At 46.2% G+C, this 18651-nt stretch overlaps 1 protein-coding gene across 1 annotated transcript in view; it reads right to left on the bottom strand.

The window, feature by feature from the left end:
* OSBPL7 (oxysterol binding protein like 7) overlaps positions 1-18651 on the bottom strand; it is a 274513-nt gene that overhangs the window by 114999 nt on the left and 140863 nt on the right. The window contains exons 3-5 of the mRNA XM_069634654.1: positions 16181-16376; positions 5135-5251; positions 1559-1612 (exon numbers count right to left, since the gene is read on the bottom strand). Coding sequence (XP_069490755.1) covers positions 1559-1612; positions 5135-5251; positions 16181-16273 — 264 coding nt within the window. The 5' untranslated portion in view covers positions 16274-16376. The remainder of the gene's footprint in view (positions 1-1558; positions 1613-5134; positions 5252-16180; positions 16377-18651) is intronic.

The raw sequence follows: 18651 nt of genomic DNA, 5'->3' as shown, positions 1-18651 counted from the left end.
CAATGTTCACAATAGCAGGGGGAAGGACTCCCTTCCCCTGGTCTGTTTTAGGTTTATCACAATGCCAAAAAAATGACGCCCTTCCCTTGGCTTTTCTCACAATGTTCACCAACACCAGGGGGAATTACTCCATTCCCCTGGCCTTTCTTAGGCTTTTGTCTCACAGCCCACCTGGTTCATACCCTGCCAGATACTGTGACTATGAAGATGGCTTTGCTTACTCTTCATGAAAGGGTGCAAGTCCCAAACCCGTGAGATTCTCTTCTCTTGATGCTCCAGACCTGGTTCAGTATCCTGCCAGGTACTGTGACTATGAAGATGACTTTGGATGCAGTTTGTTATTAGGTGTGGGTCCCAGACCCTGCCTTTGTGAATTATCTGCCCTTCGGGGTTCCCACCAACCGCCCCGGCTACCCAGGCCTCTCCACTGTTCTTTCCTGGAGACCTCTGGTTGTCTGTGTGCTTCTCCACCCAGAAGCTAGTTCGTAGTTCCTCCAGGAGTGCTCCGACAACCCATGAAGTCCTTCTTCCTTTTTATTATCGGTTGGACTTACTTGTTCCAAGTTGTCTAGGCAATGCATGTTGGTTCCGCGGGGCACTTTGCATTGCTCCATGTCTCTTCCTCGTCACAGTATTGATGTTCCCATCCTCAACTTGATTACTTATGCTCTTCTTTGTCCCAGTTTCAGTATATGACTCACATAGGTAGTCCCTACTCTTCCTCGTCCCAGTAGTTTTTAGGGAGGTTAGATCATCTACCTTACAGAGATTCATGGAAGTGTGCTGGTTTATGGGACCCTGTATAGGGTAGGAGGATGAGGTAGGTGGGGATATGCTTTGGGCATACTGTGTTCCTCCAGGACAGTCGTCCCTAGTGCCATAGGAGGGGTGGTCCCTCCCCATGAGATCCACCCACTGAGTACCACCCACAGGGGACTATTGGGTAGCAGCCTCACCTCCCTGGCCTCATGGGAAGGGGTTCCCCCAGTAGAGAAGGGACGACAACCAAGGATTCGCCACATATTACATAGACACCTGGGCTGAACCCAATTGATCACAAGGACATGGTTGTGTCTTTCCTAAGAGTCGAATGTGACAAGGGTATAACCGGGGCCTTTTTTTTGGCTGGTCCCGCTTTGGAAAGGTGGCACCAGAGCTTCTCTTCTCCCCACCTCTTTAGATATATTAACTCTTTCCAGTGTGACTATGTGTCTGCCAGTTGTAGTGCCTGCTCCAATGGGTTAAGTTATCACCATCATAATTGTATGGACCTAAATCGTGGAGAACTAACTATGACATGTGCAAGAGACTGAAAACAGAAAAATAAGCTTTTATTCCTCAGTTTTTCTCCGGGCCATAACAGTTAGACAATTCCTCCACAATAATGATCCCTAAGAAGGTCTGTAATGTTAAATAGACTGATGTCCTTTCCCAGTAATGCTTTGCCTGAGGGCAACAACACTACTTTATTATCAGATCATTTTCCCGTTGACTTGAGGTAGATTATGCAGCACATCGATCACAGCAACTACAACCCACTGTGGATGCATGTACTTACGTCCTGACGTGAGGCACCATACCGAAGCACTCCATCTTCCAAAACAAAGTACCGCTGAGAAGAGGGAAGGCATACAAAAGAACAAGTCAGGTCAGAATTCACCAATCAAGCAGCTCGTGTACTGACACAAGAGGACGCTGAAGAATCAATGCGCCGCTCCGCTCGACACGCCCCTCAATGCCCCACCCCAGCCCTCCAAATCCTCTCCATCTAGCAGACCTTGCCATAGATTCACCCTACTCTTTACCCTGCCTCCAACCCACCCTGGCATGCTCTCCTTTTACCACTTCTATGTCATTCTAGAATTCCGTAACCCACCCCCAGGCTTCTAAGTGATCACTTTGCCTACACAAAGCCAGTAGCAGGATCCACTATTGCTGCAGGAGAGGCTGCTATTCAGGCGTTGTCCGAATCCCAGAGGACTCTCTCTGGGCTGAGAGTCATTAAAGGCAATTGATGCCAGAGGGAGGCGACCTGACCCTAAGGGGCTCTGCCATCTTTCCTTGGCTTAGAAAAAGTGGTGGCCATCAGCAGAAGCTACGCAGAGAATGCGTGTGATATGGGTGGTAGTGCTACAGCTCTAAAAGAGGAAAGTAGGGAAATTTAGGGTGGTAGGCTCCATGTGGGATACAAATTGTCTTGTACATGATCTGGAGTAGCGTTAGCCACCAGTGAAATCTCACAAGTGCCTCAAAAGGATGATCTGACTTCCCTCCACCGCTTGACAAGCAAACAGCCAAGTTTGTGAGCCTCTGAAGGGGCCAGATAAGGAAAGGTCTTCTCCAGTACTCCATGCTGGTACACACCAACACAGGCCACACGGCTAACCCAAGGTATGGACGAGAGCTGGCCACATGAACATGAGAGAGGCTGACCACATGGCTCACAGGTTGTTCGCACAGAGTTCTTACTTCCCTCGAAACACCATTATTCAGCATCATGTATAAGCCAATATCTTTTTTTTAAATTCCACACTTTTTAAAATTGCATTTCTTTTTGTGTTTTCAGAAAAAATGGCATCAACATCAGCGTTTCTGCATGAAAACAGCTCATGTATGCCACTATGTTCTATAATCCAAAGTACATGCATCTATCAAGAGCTCACCCAAATACAATCTATACACATTATTGTTTCAATTCTAAAAGGCAATTATCAAGAGAACCAAACGATCACTAGAAGTATTAAGGAGAACACTGAGGTTATCAGAACAGTGTTGAATTACTTTAAAGGGATGAGAAGCAACACTTTTAAACCGGACCACCTCAATCATACAATCAAACCATTTAGCAGTCAATTTAAATGCATAATTTCTGGGCAAAGTATACACTTTTTCAGAGAGGCTGAAGGAAAATAGAACCAGAGATATGTTATAGGCTGCAGGTACGTATGAAATGCACTTCATCGTCAATGGCATTCACAGAGCCCAGCATCCCTTAGGCTAAGGCAATGAGGCGCATGGCATCAAGCAGTGGGTCCAGTCCAAGTAGGCCGTGGCTTGGGCAATTTAGACAAATAAGAGTTTGCAACCAAAGGTTTCTTAGTATTGTATTGCCCCGATGACATGCCCTTACAAAAGCCAAAGAACAAACTGATCTACTGAGAGATGGATTTCATCTATGACCTAGACTGTCCAGGTAGAAGGTTCATCACCACACGGACGCACATTTCTTAGTTCAATTAGAAGTCACCTTCAATAAAAGCAAAGGGTCACTCCCTCCCTAGTTACAATCTCTGTGCAAAGCAATCTTGATGGTGAAAACCTAGAGCAAGCATCCAGGTAACAGGCCATTTATCAATATTCACTTCCGTCTGCACTGAACTCAATGCTCCAGATAAAGATTTGGAAGTGGGATTATTAGGCTCCCCATTTTGAAAGTTGGGATTAAAATGATTTTTTAGGGAGTAAAAACACTAGTCACGTTCCCAATGGGAGAATTTTATAAACAAGTAAACATGTTCAACTGTAAAACAGAAATGTTTTTGTGAGAAATACTTCTTTGCACAAAGGTATTCATGCACATTAAAAGATACATTTGACCTCTGCCATAATTACCGTCGTTGCTTCCTGTTTACAACATGAACTATACTACATGGTCCAAACACATGCATGGGACTGTTTGGGTGAAAGCAAGGGCACAAGCTCCTATGTGTCCATTTCCCATTTTTTGTTAGGAGTATTTTTACTTCCTATTTTATTTTTTGGATTATGTGCCCATTCTTAGGGAGTAAAAGTGGCGGATACAACCCTTATCTGTAGGGCTGACTGAACTGGTTCAGTCCTTCATAGTTTTAGTGTGTACTACTGCTAAGGACAAGTGCTGTAACCAGCCCGACTGAGAAGTAAATAGCAGTCAATCCAATATTCCTAAAACGTATATCTAGAAATGGCTTGATAAACAAAGCTGCACTAGGAAAGTTGAGTGGGCGGTGTAGCGGGTGAGAAAAGTGAGCGGGGGTGAAGCTAGTACAGTAGAGAGGAGCATGAAAGAAGCCAGAGAGAGAAGCGCAAGAGGAGTGGCAGAGATGATCACCAAGATAGAAGCACCGAGAGGAGATGCAAAAAGGAGCACCAAGAGAGGAAGTGAGGAGCACCAAACAAGAGGCAGCGAGGAGCACCAAACGAGAGGCAGAGAGGAGCACCAAACGAGAGTCAGAGAGGAGCACCAAACGAGAGGCAGAGAGGAGCACCAAACGAGAGGCAGAGAGACAGTAAACGAGAGACAGAGAAGCAGCAAACGAGAAGCACCAAAAGAGACAGAGAGAAGCACGAAGAGAGGCACAGAAAAACACCAAGAGAGGAACAGAAGAACACCAAGAGAGGCACAGAAAAACACCAAGAGAGGCACAGGCACAGAAAAACACCAAGAGAGGCACAGAAAAACACCAAGAGGCAGAGTGGGCGATTGGTCTGTGAGATACGGGTACAGTGAGTATCCTTATCACAGTTAACAGGTTTCCAACTTCTCCGAATGCCAGCCCACTTGTGAGGCAACATTTGGACTGCCAAGGTTTGCATACTAGTACTTGGAATAGATAGCCAGCCAGGCCGGTACACATGGAGACTAGACCCATCAGGATGAGATGATCATCCGCATACATCAGGATGGACAGTATTCCTGGTGAGAATGAGGGAACGTTAAATCAGATAAACTGGCAAATCAGAAATATATACATGTGTAAAGGCAGGCCAAGATGCACCATGCCATAGGTCATTGTGTGTACATTTTTAAGGCAGCAAGGATGACCCTGGATTGTACCACCATTAGATGAGCTTAATATCAAGATGAGGTGGTCTAATGACGATCAGGTTAGCTCAGCGGCAACGCCCTGGTCTTGAAAGAAGACACTTCAGAGCAGCACAGTTTCGATATCTGGTCCTGCGCTTAGAATCTGGACCATAAAGCGCGATATAAAATTACATTTTTTGTAGTCAGGTCATCATCTGCAAAAGAAAAATATGCAAAGCCTAAGGAACCTCCATCTCTGCGCCAACTGCACCTCTCTGTGCCCTATTTTCACATGTATTATCCCTGTCTCCATCTTCCCTGCATCTCACCCCATTCCCAGGGTCTCACCTTGTGCCAGCCTTTCAGGGGCCACTTCCTCTTCTTCAGCAGGAGCCCCTCCTGCCTGCCAGGCTCCAAGCCACTCTCTCTTATGGAATTATCCAAGACTTCCCAGCTTTCTAGGCCCTAAGACATGAAAACAAAATTAAAAGAACCATGTGGAAGCTGAAACAAACTACTCCAAAGGCCTGGCTCTCGCACTATAATGATGCCAAGCACTTGCTCAGGTTTTCCCACCAACCATGGCCTCAGCCTCGCATACCAAACATGGGCACAGGCTTTCATGGGCAAAGTCTCACAAACCAAACATGCAGTCAAGCTTGCTACTATACAGGCAAGTAGATTGGGTTCGTCCAGCAAGCACAGCCTCAGGCCACCGCACCAAACATGACTCATGACTCGCACACCAAGCTAGATCCAAGGATCGAATCGTGCCCCACATACACTGCGTGTGGGCTCAGACTCACACACCTAGCATGTGCTCCGGCATATGTGGATTCAGGAATAGACACCAAGCAAGGGTCCAGGCACACACACTAAACATGTGCTTAGATGTGCATCGATTCAGGAGTGCATGGGATCAGGCTCACACAGCAATCACATGCTCGGGTGTGCCTGGATTCAGGATTACACACCAAGTATGGAATCTGGCACACACAGCAAGCATGTGCTCGTGTGTGCATAGATGCAGGATTACACACCAAGAATGGGCTCAGGCTCACACACCTAGCATGTACTCAGGTGTGCATGGATTCAGGATTACACACCAAACCTGGGATCAGGCTCACACACCCAGCATGTGCTCAGGCATGCATGGATTCAGAATTACACACCAAGCATGGGTTCAGGCACACACTAAGCACATGCTTAGGTGTGCATCGATTCAGGATTGCATGGGATCAGACTCACACAGCAAGCATGTGCTGGGTGTGCATGGATTCAGGGTTACACCTCAAGCCTGGGGCCAGGCTCTCAAATCAACACTGCAGTCAATCCTTGCACCAAGCAAGCACCGACTAAGGCATGGGCAGAGGCTTTGAGTCGCACACCAAGCATAGGGGCAGGTACCCACATCAGGTACACCGACAGGCCCGCCATCGGGCATGCATTCAGGTTCAATACGAAGCATGGCCTGCTCCAGCCTGCACATCGAGCAACATCTCCTGCCTGCACGTCCCCAGCCTGCACATGAAGCAAGGCCTCGTGTCTGCACACCTCCTGCCCGCACACAAACAAAAGGCCGAGGCTTTTGCACAGGCCTTCACATTGTGAAGCACCATGAAATCAACTAAAAGCCTTAACCAGTTCTTTAGACTGTTAGCTAGGCTTCCATGCCAGCACAAGGAAAAGACTGGCTAGTTTGGCTTCAGTCGAGGTGCTAGGACTTTGCAGGATGCGCTCAAACATTTGAATGAACTAGTGTGGTATCTTTAATGAATGAGAATGACTGTGTGCAAGCTAGGCCTCATGGAATGTTTGGTGGAATGTGGAAGGCTGGAGGCCTGGGCGTTCCGAGAATGACGGTTGTGGACTGGGAGTTTGGAAAGGGACCAGGGCAGATGCTAAAGACCTTCTCTCCCACCTCTATGAACTGCATCTTTGAAACTAAGAAGAATGAAGCATCTGGTCTGTTAGTACTCACCTGGGTCACACTGGTTCCTGCTCCTTGTCATTCCCGATGCAGGGTACATCTTGCTGTGGAGCAAGATACATCATTTGGTGACAAGGAATCCAGAAACAAACCTTGATGAAAGGTGGAGAGTTAAGGATTGAAGGAGAGCGAATAAATATGGAGAATTATAGAGCCCGATGCCTGGTGAGAGGTCACCATCCCTTTGAAGTATCCAGTCTGCGAGATGGATGGGAGACTACAGTGCTGACAAGATTAAAGAGGCATCAGGGATGCTTAAAGCTGGCGGAGACTTCGCTGGCAAAATAATGAGCAGCTGACAGAGGTCCTGCGCAGCCCCAGAGGAGTGCGCGCTGGCTGTGTGTGTGTTGAATAAGCTGCAGCCAAATTAAATTAAGCCACACGCCGTGATACGAGCGTCGTTGTGCTCCCACTGTGAAAAGGTTTATGGGACTGTTGTAATGTGTCTTGCTAGCTGAGTGGATGACATCACGGCTAAATGGAATGTAGTGATGTCAGTGAGAGTGGAGTGTTGGTGTGTTGTTATCTGAAGGGGGATTCTATGCTTAGAGTTGGAGGTATTCTGACTTGGACATGCCAATGTTTTGTCCCTGGCATTGAACTACAATAAATCTACTTAATAACTTACCTGCTGGCTCGGGTGTTCTTCAGCTTCCAAGTTATTACACTGGCGACGAGGATGGGATCCTGTCGAGGAGGGGACAGTCCAGAAACGGGAAAACATTGCCCTCCTGTGAATTCATGTCCTTTTGCCAAGTTGACAGCAAGTTGGAGCCCAAGGTGTTTTAATTGGGCTGTCTAAGATTCTTCAGCAGGCCGGGTGGTGCTGAAGGTGGAGCCGGGTCAGCACTCAGGTCGGGGTGCAGTGCTGTTTGACCCTGTTGCCCCAGAAGCTGCCTTGCCCAGTGACCGGGTGGTGCTGGGAGGTGTTGTGAGCAGCTGTTCGGCACACTTTTCGGTGTGCAGGTGCAAGTCGGTACACAGGTCGGTGTGCGTGGCTCCTAGGAGGTCCTCTGTGCTCCCTCTCCGGAGTCCCAGCTCTCTAACCTGCGCTGTGGCCAGTTGAGGTCGCCTTTTGAGCGGATGGTGTCGGTAAAGGGGGCATCTGACAGATCTCTCGGTGTGGTGTGAGTCTGGAGGCGAGGTTCTCCCGGCGCAGACGTAGGCCACCTCCCCTAGTTGTCCTTTGGGGAGTGTTGCACGTCTGCCAGGTGGTGCCCGTAAAGGAAGTCTGGAGTCGTCCAGACGGTGATCTTTCAGCGGGCCAGGGTGGAAGTGTGCCCTTTCGTGCCGCGAGGTCGCACTCCGCATTGGAGGCTCTCCCCTTGGTGTTCGGTGGGGAGAGTTGCGGGCCTCCAGCTGGCGTGACTGGGAACGCGCGGTCCGCACTCGTTGGGGCCCTGTGTTGTTGTGATTACGTTTCCTGGCTGTCACGTTGCATTCCAGCCTGCGCAGCTGGAACGCGAAAAGGATTTTGAAGCGCGCTGCGTATTACGGACGCGCCCAGGAAGTGTGTCGGGGAGCGACCTTCCGGAAGTGGATCAATCCTGCGGCCGAAATGTGGGTGTGTTGGTTAGTTTTTGAACTAGTCATCGGTGTTCCGTGGGGAATTAAGACGGAACGCGTGATGGAAAATGAACATCACTGCGAGGATGGCCGTATTGTGGATTTGTGTGCGGTCATTAGGAGGGCGAGTGTGGACACTCATGGAGACTCGAGGAGTTGTGATCTCTTGTCAGAGAGATCCGAGGGAGGTGCAGTGAACTGTGCTTCCATCTGGCCAGGCGCCGGAGAGGGTGAGACTGGAGCCAATTACTGGACGTTTTGGTGCTGCAAGGCTTCGAAGGAGTTACGTCCGGTGTTGCAGCAATTTGGTGCAAGCAAGAGGACGTTGATGCTCTTGGGTATGTATCATTTTTCACTAGTGTGGTCTCTATGTTTTGCTTGTCGGTTGGTTTGGGGGTGTAGTGTGTGAGCGTGTTGCATGGGCCCGTGTGAGTGAGTGTGGATGCGCGCGCTGGATGTTGCATGAGTGTAAGTGGCTGTCTGTCTGGGTTGTGATTGTTGTATGCAACAGGTGAGTGAGAGTTAGCGTTTGTTGTTGCTGTAATGTGCTGAAAATTGCAATGCATTTTCTCATTATATTAACAATTTATTCCAGGTGGACTGAACTTTTAGGGTTTGGACTTGTGGGTGGGGGCACTCACATGTTATTATCAGAGTAATGTCTGCATTAACCTGCTGAAGGCCAAACATTTTTATTTACAGGTTGGGTTCCATTTGGCTTTGGATGGACTCGTGGGTGGGAGTGCCCGTGGGTGATTATGGTTTATCGGGCAGTCATTTCAATCCAAAAGTGCTTTAAGACATTTATCATCCTAATTGTTCAGTTATGTAATGTCTTTTAGCATATATGCATATGGTGTGTGGAAGTGTATATGGAGAGTGGAGGTGACTCTATCCTTGTTGTGTGTGTATGTGAGATTTGCTATTGTTACAGTGTGCCTCTGTTTGGGGTTTCCAATAGCAACATGCAAGGTGGGGCCATTGGGTAGGTCCCATGTTGGTGAAGAGTCATGCTGTTTTGCAGGTAGTTGGACCAGGGGTCCAAGGTGAGTAGAGTGTGTCCTGCGTTCGCGCAGTAGGCTGGACCTGATGTCCAAGGTATCTAGTAGGTGTGCTGCGGGTGGCAGTAGGCTGGACCTGGGGTCCTAGGTGAGTGGTAGGTGTACTGCGCTGTGCAGTAGGCTGGACCAGGGGTCCGCGGTGGTTGGTGTGGGTGTTTGGTGTGTGTCTGGTTTAGGTGGCTGGTCCTGGTTGTGTTCCGCGCTCTGCGGGTTGTGTTCTCTATGGTTCAGGGTTCGGTGGTGTGGTACCTTAGGGGTGCTGTGGAGAACTGTTTCGTTGTTGTGCTTGTTGTTGCTCCGTTGAGCTGTATGGTTCGTGCGTGGGGGTGGCAGCCCTGGTGTCCTAGGGGGCAGACTAGGACGGGAGGATGTTTGTGCACTGAGGGTTTAGGATTGTTAGGTAGTTTTCTGTGAGGACGCTGGGTCGTGGCAGGACCTAGGTTCCAAGGGGCAGCTTGGAACAGGTGGAGGTGCGTAGTTTTTTTATTTTTGTGTCTCGAAGGTTGTTCGGTTCTGTTCATGGAAGGAGTGAGCCCTTTGTACACTGCGTTGGGTTCCTCTCTGTTTTGTTATAAAGGGAGGAGTGGAAGTGGTGTTGACTTGTGGTGGTGATGAGTTGGGTGTAGGACTTGGTGTAAGGGTTGGTTCACACGGGGTGTCATGTTGCCTAACGTGTTGGCACAGTTGTAGTATTCTGGGGGTGCCATGTAGGTTTTATTGGGTTCATATTCCTTTGGTGGAGCACTTTCCTGTTTCCTTGATCTTCCTTGGAGTGTCCGGGGGTTTGGTGTTCTCTGGGGGCAGTTTCTTGTTGCCAGTGGTGTTACTAGTTGGTGCATTGCGTGCTGGCCACCCCTACATGTAGGGGTTTTTGTCTGGTGGTGGTTTTGGTGTGATCTTTCTCTGTTTCCAACTAAGTAAAGGAGGGAGAAGTGTTGTAATGTGTCTTGCTAGCTGAGTGGATGACATCACGGCTAAATGGAATGTAGTGATGTCAGTTTGAGTGGAGTGTTGGTGTGTTGTTATCTGAAGGGGGATTCTATGCTTAGAGTTGGAGGTATGCTGACTTGGAAAGGACATGCCAATGTTTTGTCCCTGGCATTGAACTACAATAAATCTACTTAATAACTTACCTGCTGGCTCGGGTGTTCTTCAGCTTCCAAGTTATTACAGGGACTTGCGGTCCGATGGAGGAGCATTCCGATTGGAGGTACTGGACAAAAAAAAATAAAGTTTTGGGCGTTTTTGGAGGGTCACTGGGGGCCGTGGGTGGCACGCGCCCAATCGAGCCCCCTGCGTTCCAGCCTTGCCGTTGGGATTGGACGCATAGAATTAGCCCCTGCGCCATTGTTCCTTGTCTGTGCTACGGAGCTGGAGGAACAGAAATTAGAGAAAAGGCCCGCCGTGATGCGTGAACAAGCGTGATGGCCTACACGGAAAGTGAGGTGCTTCCATAATCAGGACAAGGACGTTTATTTTCTTCTTCAAGCTGCGTTGAATAATGGAAAGATAAAAGCAGCAACGCAATGTAAAATGGAGTGATAAATGTAGCTGTCGACGGCAAACTTAAAGTATACAGAACGTTTGTGACGATACTATAAGGAAATTAGAGTAGCGGCTTGCATTAGCAGGATTTTTAAGGAGCTCTGAGGTACTATGAAAAGGTCAGCAGTAATTACCATTTAAGTGTACTGTGACCAGGTTGAGAGCAATGCATTAATATGCCGACATCCAGCATTGTTGAGTTCGGGGCACTGGTCTGTGGGGAGACAATTTCTTTGATTATACCAAGCCCAGCAGTAAGAAGAATTTGATCCTGGAACGTTATGGCAGAGTTTTACAGAGAAAGATCATTCTTTTTTTTAAAACGTGTGCTCCAGAAATCAAGCAACAGAGTAAGATTGTGTGTGCAAGTTGAAGCTGCGTTACATGAAGATACAGATGAGTTACTGTGCCGGTGTATGAATGAGTGCATAATATTAAAATGTCTAAAGGTTTTGCACAGCATTTTATGAACTCTCATTGGACATATATGTTTTATGAATGTAAAGGATATTATTTCTATCATGCTATGGGAAGAAAACATGCACAGAATTTAAATGAGATTTACACGGGAATATTTTTCTTCAATGATGATGATGTGCACAAGGTTTTGGAAATAAAGTTTTCTTAAATTATGTTTTTTTTAGTTCTTAAATGATAAAAAGTCCACTACAATTTTGAAATGTATGAGTTTACTCATATATGTTTTTGATGATGGCATTTCTTAAATGATGAGCCTATTGAAGAGTTACTTGGGATGTTCTTATTGTGAATTTGGGTGTGCCTCCAGAATGGTGACTGATCACCACCATGGCTGCTGGTGTAACACATCTCTACATTGGTAAATTGTACTTTTAAAGCAAAGCATATGTGTGTGCTGAGTGCGAGTCTTTAGTGGACATGTTTGAGTGCATGAGTTTATGTTTTGTGCAAGTATGTGGGGACATACATGTTGTATAGAGTACGTGTGAGCGGTAGCACGTTTGGGTAATATATATAGTGTACGTGTGAGAAGTAGCACGTTTGGGTAATATATAGTGTAAGTGTGAGAGGTAGCACGTTTGGGTAATATATATAGTGTACGTGTGAGAAGTAGCACGTTTGGGTAATATATATAGTGTACGTGTGAGAGGTAGCACGTTTGGGTAATATATATAGTGTACGTGTGAGAGGTAGCACGTTTGGGTAATATATATAGTGTACGTGTGAGGGGTAGCACGTTTGAGTGATATAAGAGTATATAGTAGAGGTAGCATGCATTTTGAGAAGGGGTGGCTCTCACACGCTGGCCAGGTGTGGTGCCTTTAAGAGAAAACCTACAAGAAACCCTTTATAATGAAGAGGTTGAACACTAAGGAGCAGTGTTCTGAAGAGTTGAACTCTAGAGACAATGATAGTAGTTTAAGACACTATGGCTAGAGGTCGGAGACTGATCGAGCTCAGTTTGGGCGTGTGAAAAGCGGGTGAGTGGACCCACACAGTAGGATAAATTGCATTGTAGGTTACCGCACGTGTCTTCGGTTTTAGTAGCGATTTGGAATAGTGTCATTTAGGACTGATGCTTTTGTCTCCTTGCTGAGTTCTGTGGTGCCAGGCAGTGCATAAGTGGGAGTAGAGTTTTGAGCATACCTAGTTGATTTAAAAAAAAAAAAATGTTTAAGTGTGTTGAGGTGGACACACAGATTTAAGCCAGTGTTGTTGAGTGTACTTCATTGAGTGAAGTTGTGGTCAGGTGAGGACCAGGTGAACCATACACTGGCAAGCTAATAGGTGATAGATATGTTTATTTAAAAGATCAATTAAACTGAATACGGAAGGTCTTTTGTCACATACCATTAAAACTGCAAGAGGTTTAAAGCAAGGATGCATACTTGCTTCAACATTATTCAACCTCTTTCTATTGGATTTAGCAGATGATTTTGCCTCAGTTAAATCAGACTCGCCTAAACTAGAAAACCAAATAATATCCTGGCTTCTTTATGCGGATGATTTGGTACTGATTTCCCAAACTTCAATCGGGGTTGCAAACTCTTCTTGATGTTCTTGATCATTATGCATCTCTCAACAATCGGACAGTAAATCAGAACAAAACACAAATCATTATACTAGGAAAACCGAAACATTCTATTTCAAACAAGTTCAACTGGTCAATAGCTAAGCAAAACCTCCAAGTGGTCTCGGAATACAAATATCTAGGGGTGCGGTTTAATAATCTCACATCTGAAAAATCGCTCGAATCAGCAATGACAGTCAAACTTACGATGCTGATTTAATTCTAGCAAAATTTGGTAAGTTCACATGCGTGCCCATCCTGTCCTATTACCAACAAAAAGTTCTCCCAGTTATCATCTATGGGATGGAATCTTTTTTGCCCAGAACTCAAGCTTATTGGAACCAGATTGAGGCAAAGTTCTGGAAAAGGGTATTTAATTTACCAAAGAGCACACCTAATATGTTACTCAGATATGAACTTGGCCTCCTATCAATACATATACAAGTCACTTGGAAAATGTGCACATTGCTCAGGAAATGTATGTTAGGTTTCTCTAACCAAAATAGTCTGGCCATCTTAGCGAATCACTTGTTGATTTCCAATCAATCATTCCCCTTAAACTGGAGAACGCATACTTTAAATGCACTCGCTGATGCTGACATCTCGATCAATCTTCTTATTATGAACCCAAGCAGAGCTAAAACTAAGCTTTATCAGTCGGATTGGCTATGTACTCAAGAAAAATACCTTAAACTCAAGGACTTTAATAGGAATCTTTTGGGTCACAAACGATTTCGCACAATGGCTGATTATCTTGTTAAATGTCCATCACCTACCTTGAGAATGAAAATTCTAAGAATGAGACTTAATTTGTGGCCGGTAAATGAGATTCTGGTTAGAAGAGGTCTTCTTCAAAAAGAATTAATTCACTGCCGTTTCTGCAAAGAGGTATCACACATAGAAACTCTCCGTCATATCATTATGGAAAGTAAGGCCTTTGTACCTCATTGTTTGAAACTCATCAAATGCATGATAGTTAAGCATACTCGAAGATCTGACAATGAAATATGGGCTGAAATCTTTAGAACTGGTAAAATATCAGTTAGAATTGCAACCATTCATATTCTTGACGTTGACTTCCCATATGAGCGGAAAGTGTTTGCTAACACAAAATGAAAAAGACCTACCTAAGCCTCATTGTCACATGCAATCATTTGTCAAAAGGTTTCTAACATCATTACTGCTTACAGCATGGTTGCGATGAAATTTCGTCAACATTGTATTCTTGTACGCTGTTATGTATCCTATTGTTATATTGTTGAAAATGTATCTCTGTCTTATTTTTCTTCTTCTTTTCCTTTTCGCTTAAGATATGTAAGATATGTGTAAATCATTTTTATATTATGAAATTATGAATTTCATATATTTGTAAAGTTGATTTGTCAACTAAATCAAATAAAAAAAAGAAAATGAAAAAAAATAATAAAGATACATTTTCTCCTAAAAATTCAGCATGACATTTTTCATTCTTGTTGTGCTTTTGAACTGTTTTTTTGCATAGTTGAATCTATGCATACCACTACATTTTCCATTTTTGTGGTGTTTGAGGATAGTTTTTTTTTTGCATGGATGTAACTGTGCATAACATACGCACCACACTTTTCTTTTTGTGGTTCTGTTTTTTGTGATGTTTGTGCTCTTTGTCTTGTGAGTCACTTTTTCATTCTTTTCTATGTTTTCTTGAGGGAGAAGGGATGAGGTATGGTTTTGTGAGTGAATGGTTCTTGTTTTGTTGTAATTAGTTGGCATGCTTAGGAAATTCTTTGGGCCATCGTAGTAGTCCCAGGGTTGGGGTTATGTTGTTTTGGCAAGTGAAGTTGCCCCAGGTTTGGGTATATGTTTGTGCTCAGGTGTGGCAAACCTTTGGCCAGCGGTGGCAGACCTGGCGGAAGGAGATTAGCAAATTGAGGGCTCAGATTGTAGGTTTGTTTTCATTGTCCCTGTGTGGCAACCCTGTGTGGTAAGTTATGTGCTCGGTGGTGGCAGCACTGAGACCCTGGCATGGCAGGCCAGGGTAGAAGGAGTTTAGTTTGGTTAGGATTGTTAGTCTTGGTATGAGAGTGGGTGTAATCTAAATTGTTGTTTGTTTTTAAGGAAGGAGATGTTGTGGTATCATTAATGAATGAGAATGACTGTGTGTGCAAGCCAGGCCTCATGGAATGTTGGGTGGAATGTGGAGGGCTGGAGGCTTGGGTGTTCCGCGGATGACGGTTGTGGACTGGGAGTATGGAAAGGGACCAGGGCAGATGCTGAAGACCTTCTCTCCCACCTCCATGAACTGTATCTATGAAACTAAGAAGAATAAAGCATCTTGTCCGTTTGTACTCACCCGGGCCAGCCTGGTTCCTGCTCCAGGATACATCTTGCTGGGGAGCAAGATACATCAACTAGCAAGATCAAAATAACAAACTGCACTGAAGAGAGGAAGGTTGCGTTTCCTAAGGAAAGTCTGAATAGAGGGCACAGGTAATGTTTTGTGAAGTGGCCTAGAGGCTGAGAACAGATCCAATAGTGAAGTGCTACTGACCAGTGTTGAATTGTCTATAGCAACCCGTGACTATCACAGCAATTATCTTATTTGATGCGTTTTCCAGAAGGGGATGGGGTACTCTTGCTTGCTCCGACGCACTTATCACAGACACATTCCTATGATGTGGGTTTTCAACAGTGCACTGCCAAATCTCTCACACTCTCTCACACTCTCTCACACACACACACACACACACACACACTTGAAATTGGCATCTGCAAAATAGGACAGAACTGCAAATTACGTTTGAGGTTGGCATCCTTTGTACTCTGAGGACTGCAAACTATGTCCATTGAATTAAGAAACTGTGCCATAACCATACATGTAGCATTGCTCGACTCCTCAGGGTTTAGTTGGCATGGCAGCATGAAGGGTTCCCATGCTGGAGTTTGATCAATAAGAGGTGACGCTTGTGCAGGTGTGTGCGGGTGTGTAGTTTGCTTGGGGTGCTCGGTGTGCAGGAGTCTATATGAAAGGGCGAGTGTTGCATATGTGGGAGAGTTGATATGGGTATGGAGAAGGCTGGAGTGGGTGTCTGTAGCGGGATAGTGTCTGTACACACACACACACACGTGGGGGTAGTGCATATGTGGGAGCACTCTGTGTGCATGAATGTGGGTGCACGAGCGCGTGAGTTTAGTTTTAACCACACCTGGTGCCCAGTCTGCTTAGAAGAAGTGCTGCTGGAGCGAGATGGGGCAGAGGTCTTCTTCGGCGAGGATGGTCCCTTTTCATGACTCCCCATCGCAGTCAACTGGACTCCAGATGAGGAAGCGATCCTGCAGTTGAAGGACGCAAGAAGTAAGGGTCAAGGAGAGGCCATCTTCACATCCCAGCCACTGATCGTCCTGCAAAAAAAAACAAGGGAGGAATGAGATAGTGAGGGAGCGAGACCAAAGCAAGGGGGAATAGAGAGAGTCCGCAAGACGAAAAGAGATGCAACTAACCACTAGAGAGGGAGCAAGAATCTAAGAAGTGGCGCTTGTGATGTGAGGGAGAGAGGCATAGGTGTAGTAGAAAGCCAGATGTAAGGGGGTGAGGCAGTCAGACAAAGTGCAGGAAACAAGAAGGAAGGTTCAACACCAGTTTATTAGATATCAGAACGTGGTTGGGGTAACCACCTATGGGAATTAGGACTGAACTACAACTAAGCTGGGATTTCCCCTCTAGGAACTTTCAAAGCATAAGGTGTTTGTAGGGATCAAATCATAAGGTGCCAGTGTTCCTGGTAAGGGAGACCTACGACTTCCCTGAAGCCTAAGGTAATTCTTCTCTCCCATAGAAATGACTAACATGGGTTTTCTGTTGTTAGTCCTGAGCAAAGGGCCGGGAGGATTATGGGGCAACACCTATTGGACATAAGGGGTTTTCTTCTCCAACTAAGGGATTCCCCCCTGCAACAGCAAACCACCCCGTGTCAAGATAGGTCAAACTGTAAAGTGATGAGGTTAGCTCTCTAATATGGATATTGGTCTTCATCAGGTTCTCAATTTTCAATGCAGTCTCAGGGGTTTTATCAATCACCCAGCTGCTCTTTTCTCGCTATTACAGTCACAAGGATATTCCGCCCAGCTGCCCTTTTTCCACAATACGACTTAACTGGTATACAGCACCCGGCTCGCTGCTTGTAATCCAACCAGTAGGATACTGCCTGGTCCAATTTCTCCAGTTATAGGGATATAGGGCCTCAGCTCATTCCCAGATGCTAAAGTGCCCCTCGGACTAAAGGGGCTTTAGTGCCCTCCTCACTAACAAGCTATCTTTGTACCTTCAAGCTCTTCAGAGGTTCCCACTGCGAGGAATTCGACCATCCACACGATGGGTGTGCACTCGCCTGGGCTTTTTTGATATTTAAAGAAATTGAATGTTGGGAGATCAACCTCGGAAAATGTGTGGGGCTAATCTGCACGCATTTTCCTATGCTCACCGCACAACAAACACATAGATCTGTGTACTCTGGGTGGACACAGCCTACAGGCGTCAAACTCCCCCCACCCCGCCCCCGTCTCATTTAGTTGTAATGTGACAGCCAGGAGTACATAAAAGCATCTCAAAAGGCGGAGGGCAAAACATGCCTCCAGCCATAGCCAGCCTAGTTAACTATCAAAGGCTCCATGGATCTGTCCTGCCCATTGTCATTCCTGCTGGTGGCAGTGCATACCGGTGAGTTATCTGAAGCCGGCTTATGAAAGGCCTGGTCGCAAAGCTGACAAAGGACAGGAAATCCCAACACCTTTTTTATATGCATCTGTGTCAACATGTAGTCAGCTCCCGCCTCCTAGTATTAAGGGCAGTGAAATGTCATGTCTGGGACAAATGTTTACAGTACTCATCCCTGCAGGGGTACCCACCTTCAGAGGGTAGGAGTATTTGATTTGATGGAGACAGAAAGTCTGTCCTCGACACAACTTCAAGGGAGACCTTCCTTTAATCAGGAACCACAGAGAGCTCAATTAACCAGCAAGACCCTTTGATCCGCAACAAACAGGAAGATGGGTGGGACTTAATAGTACATGTTTTCACTCCTTTACCGTTCCTGTTGCCAAACACTCTGGTTATGACCTCACGCATAACACCAGCCCTTCTTTTAGGCAGATCATCTGAAGACTTCGCAATTATTAAAAAGAAGGACTAATTTGGACCCTGGCTGAAGGCACAGTCTGCCTTACAGCTTCCACCAGTGAAGGAAGGCCAGGATTTCCAAGAGGGAAGCAAGATCCCTCCCCTAAACATCTCCCAGGGAACAGAGAGAGAGATTGAATCCAGAGGACTATCTAGCAGCTCCGGAACCGGGACCCAGCCAGCACACAGCGTGCCCTGCAAGCAAGCTTCCTAGTTGGGAAGTGCCAGAGAGTCTCTGAAGCGAAAAGTGGACAAGGAGGCTTATAATTGACGTGTGTTTCCAATCTGTTTGGATCCCTTCTGGTGTGCTAGAGGTGTGGGGCTGATTGATGGTTTAGAAACAGATATTCCTCCCTGGACCACTGGTGCCCCAGAAGTTGATTCTACTACTAGGACTTTTTACCTTTCGTAGCATCAGTGGCAAGTCCAGCCTGCCATGTTGGCCCAGGTTTCTCAAGGCTTCTGGCACACCCAGTCTGTCTCCAATCCCACCTTAGGCTC

Source organism: Ambystoma mexicanum, chromosome 13 (genome assembly GCF_040938575.1).
Source record: "Ambystoma mexicanum isolate Mex_15411 chromosome 13, UKY_AmexF1_1, whole genome shotgun sequence".
Classification (NCBI taxonomy): domain Eukaryota; kingdom Metazoa; phylum Chordata; class Amphibia; order Caudata; family Ambystomatidae; genus Ambystoma; species Ambystoma mexicanum.
This window is presented reverse-complemented; position numbering and strand designations above follow the sequence as displayed.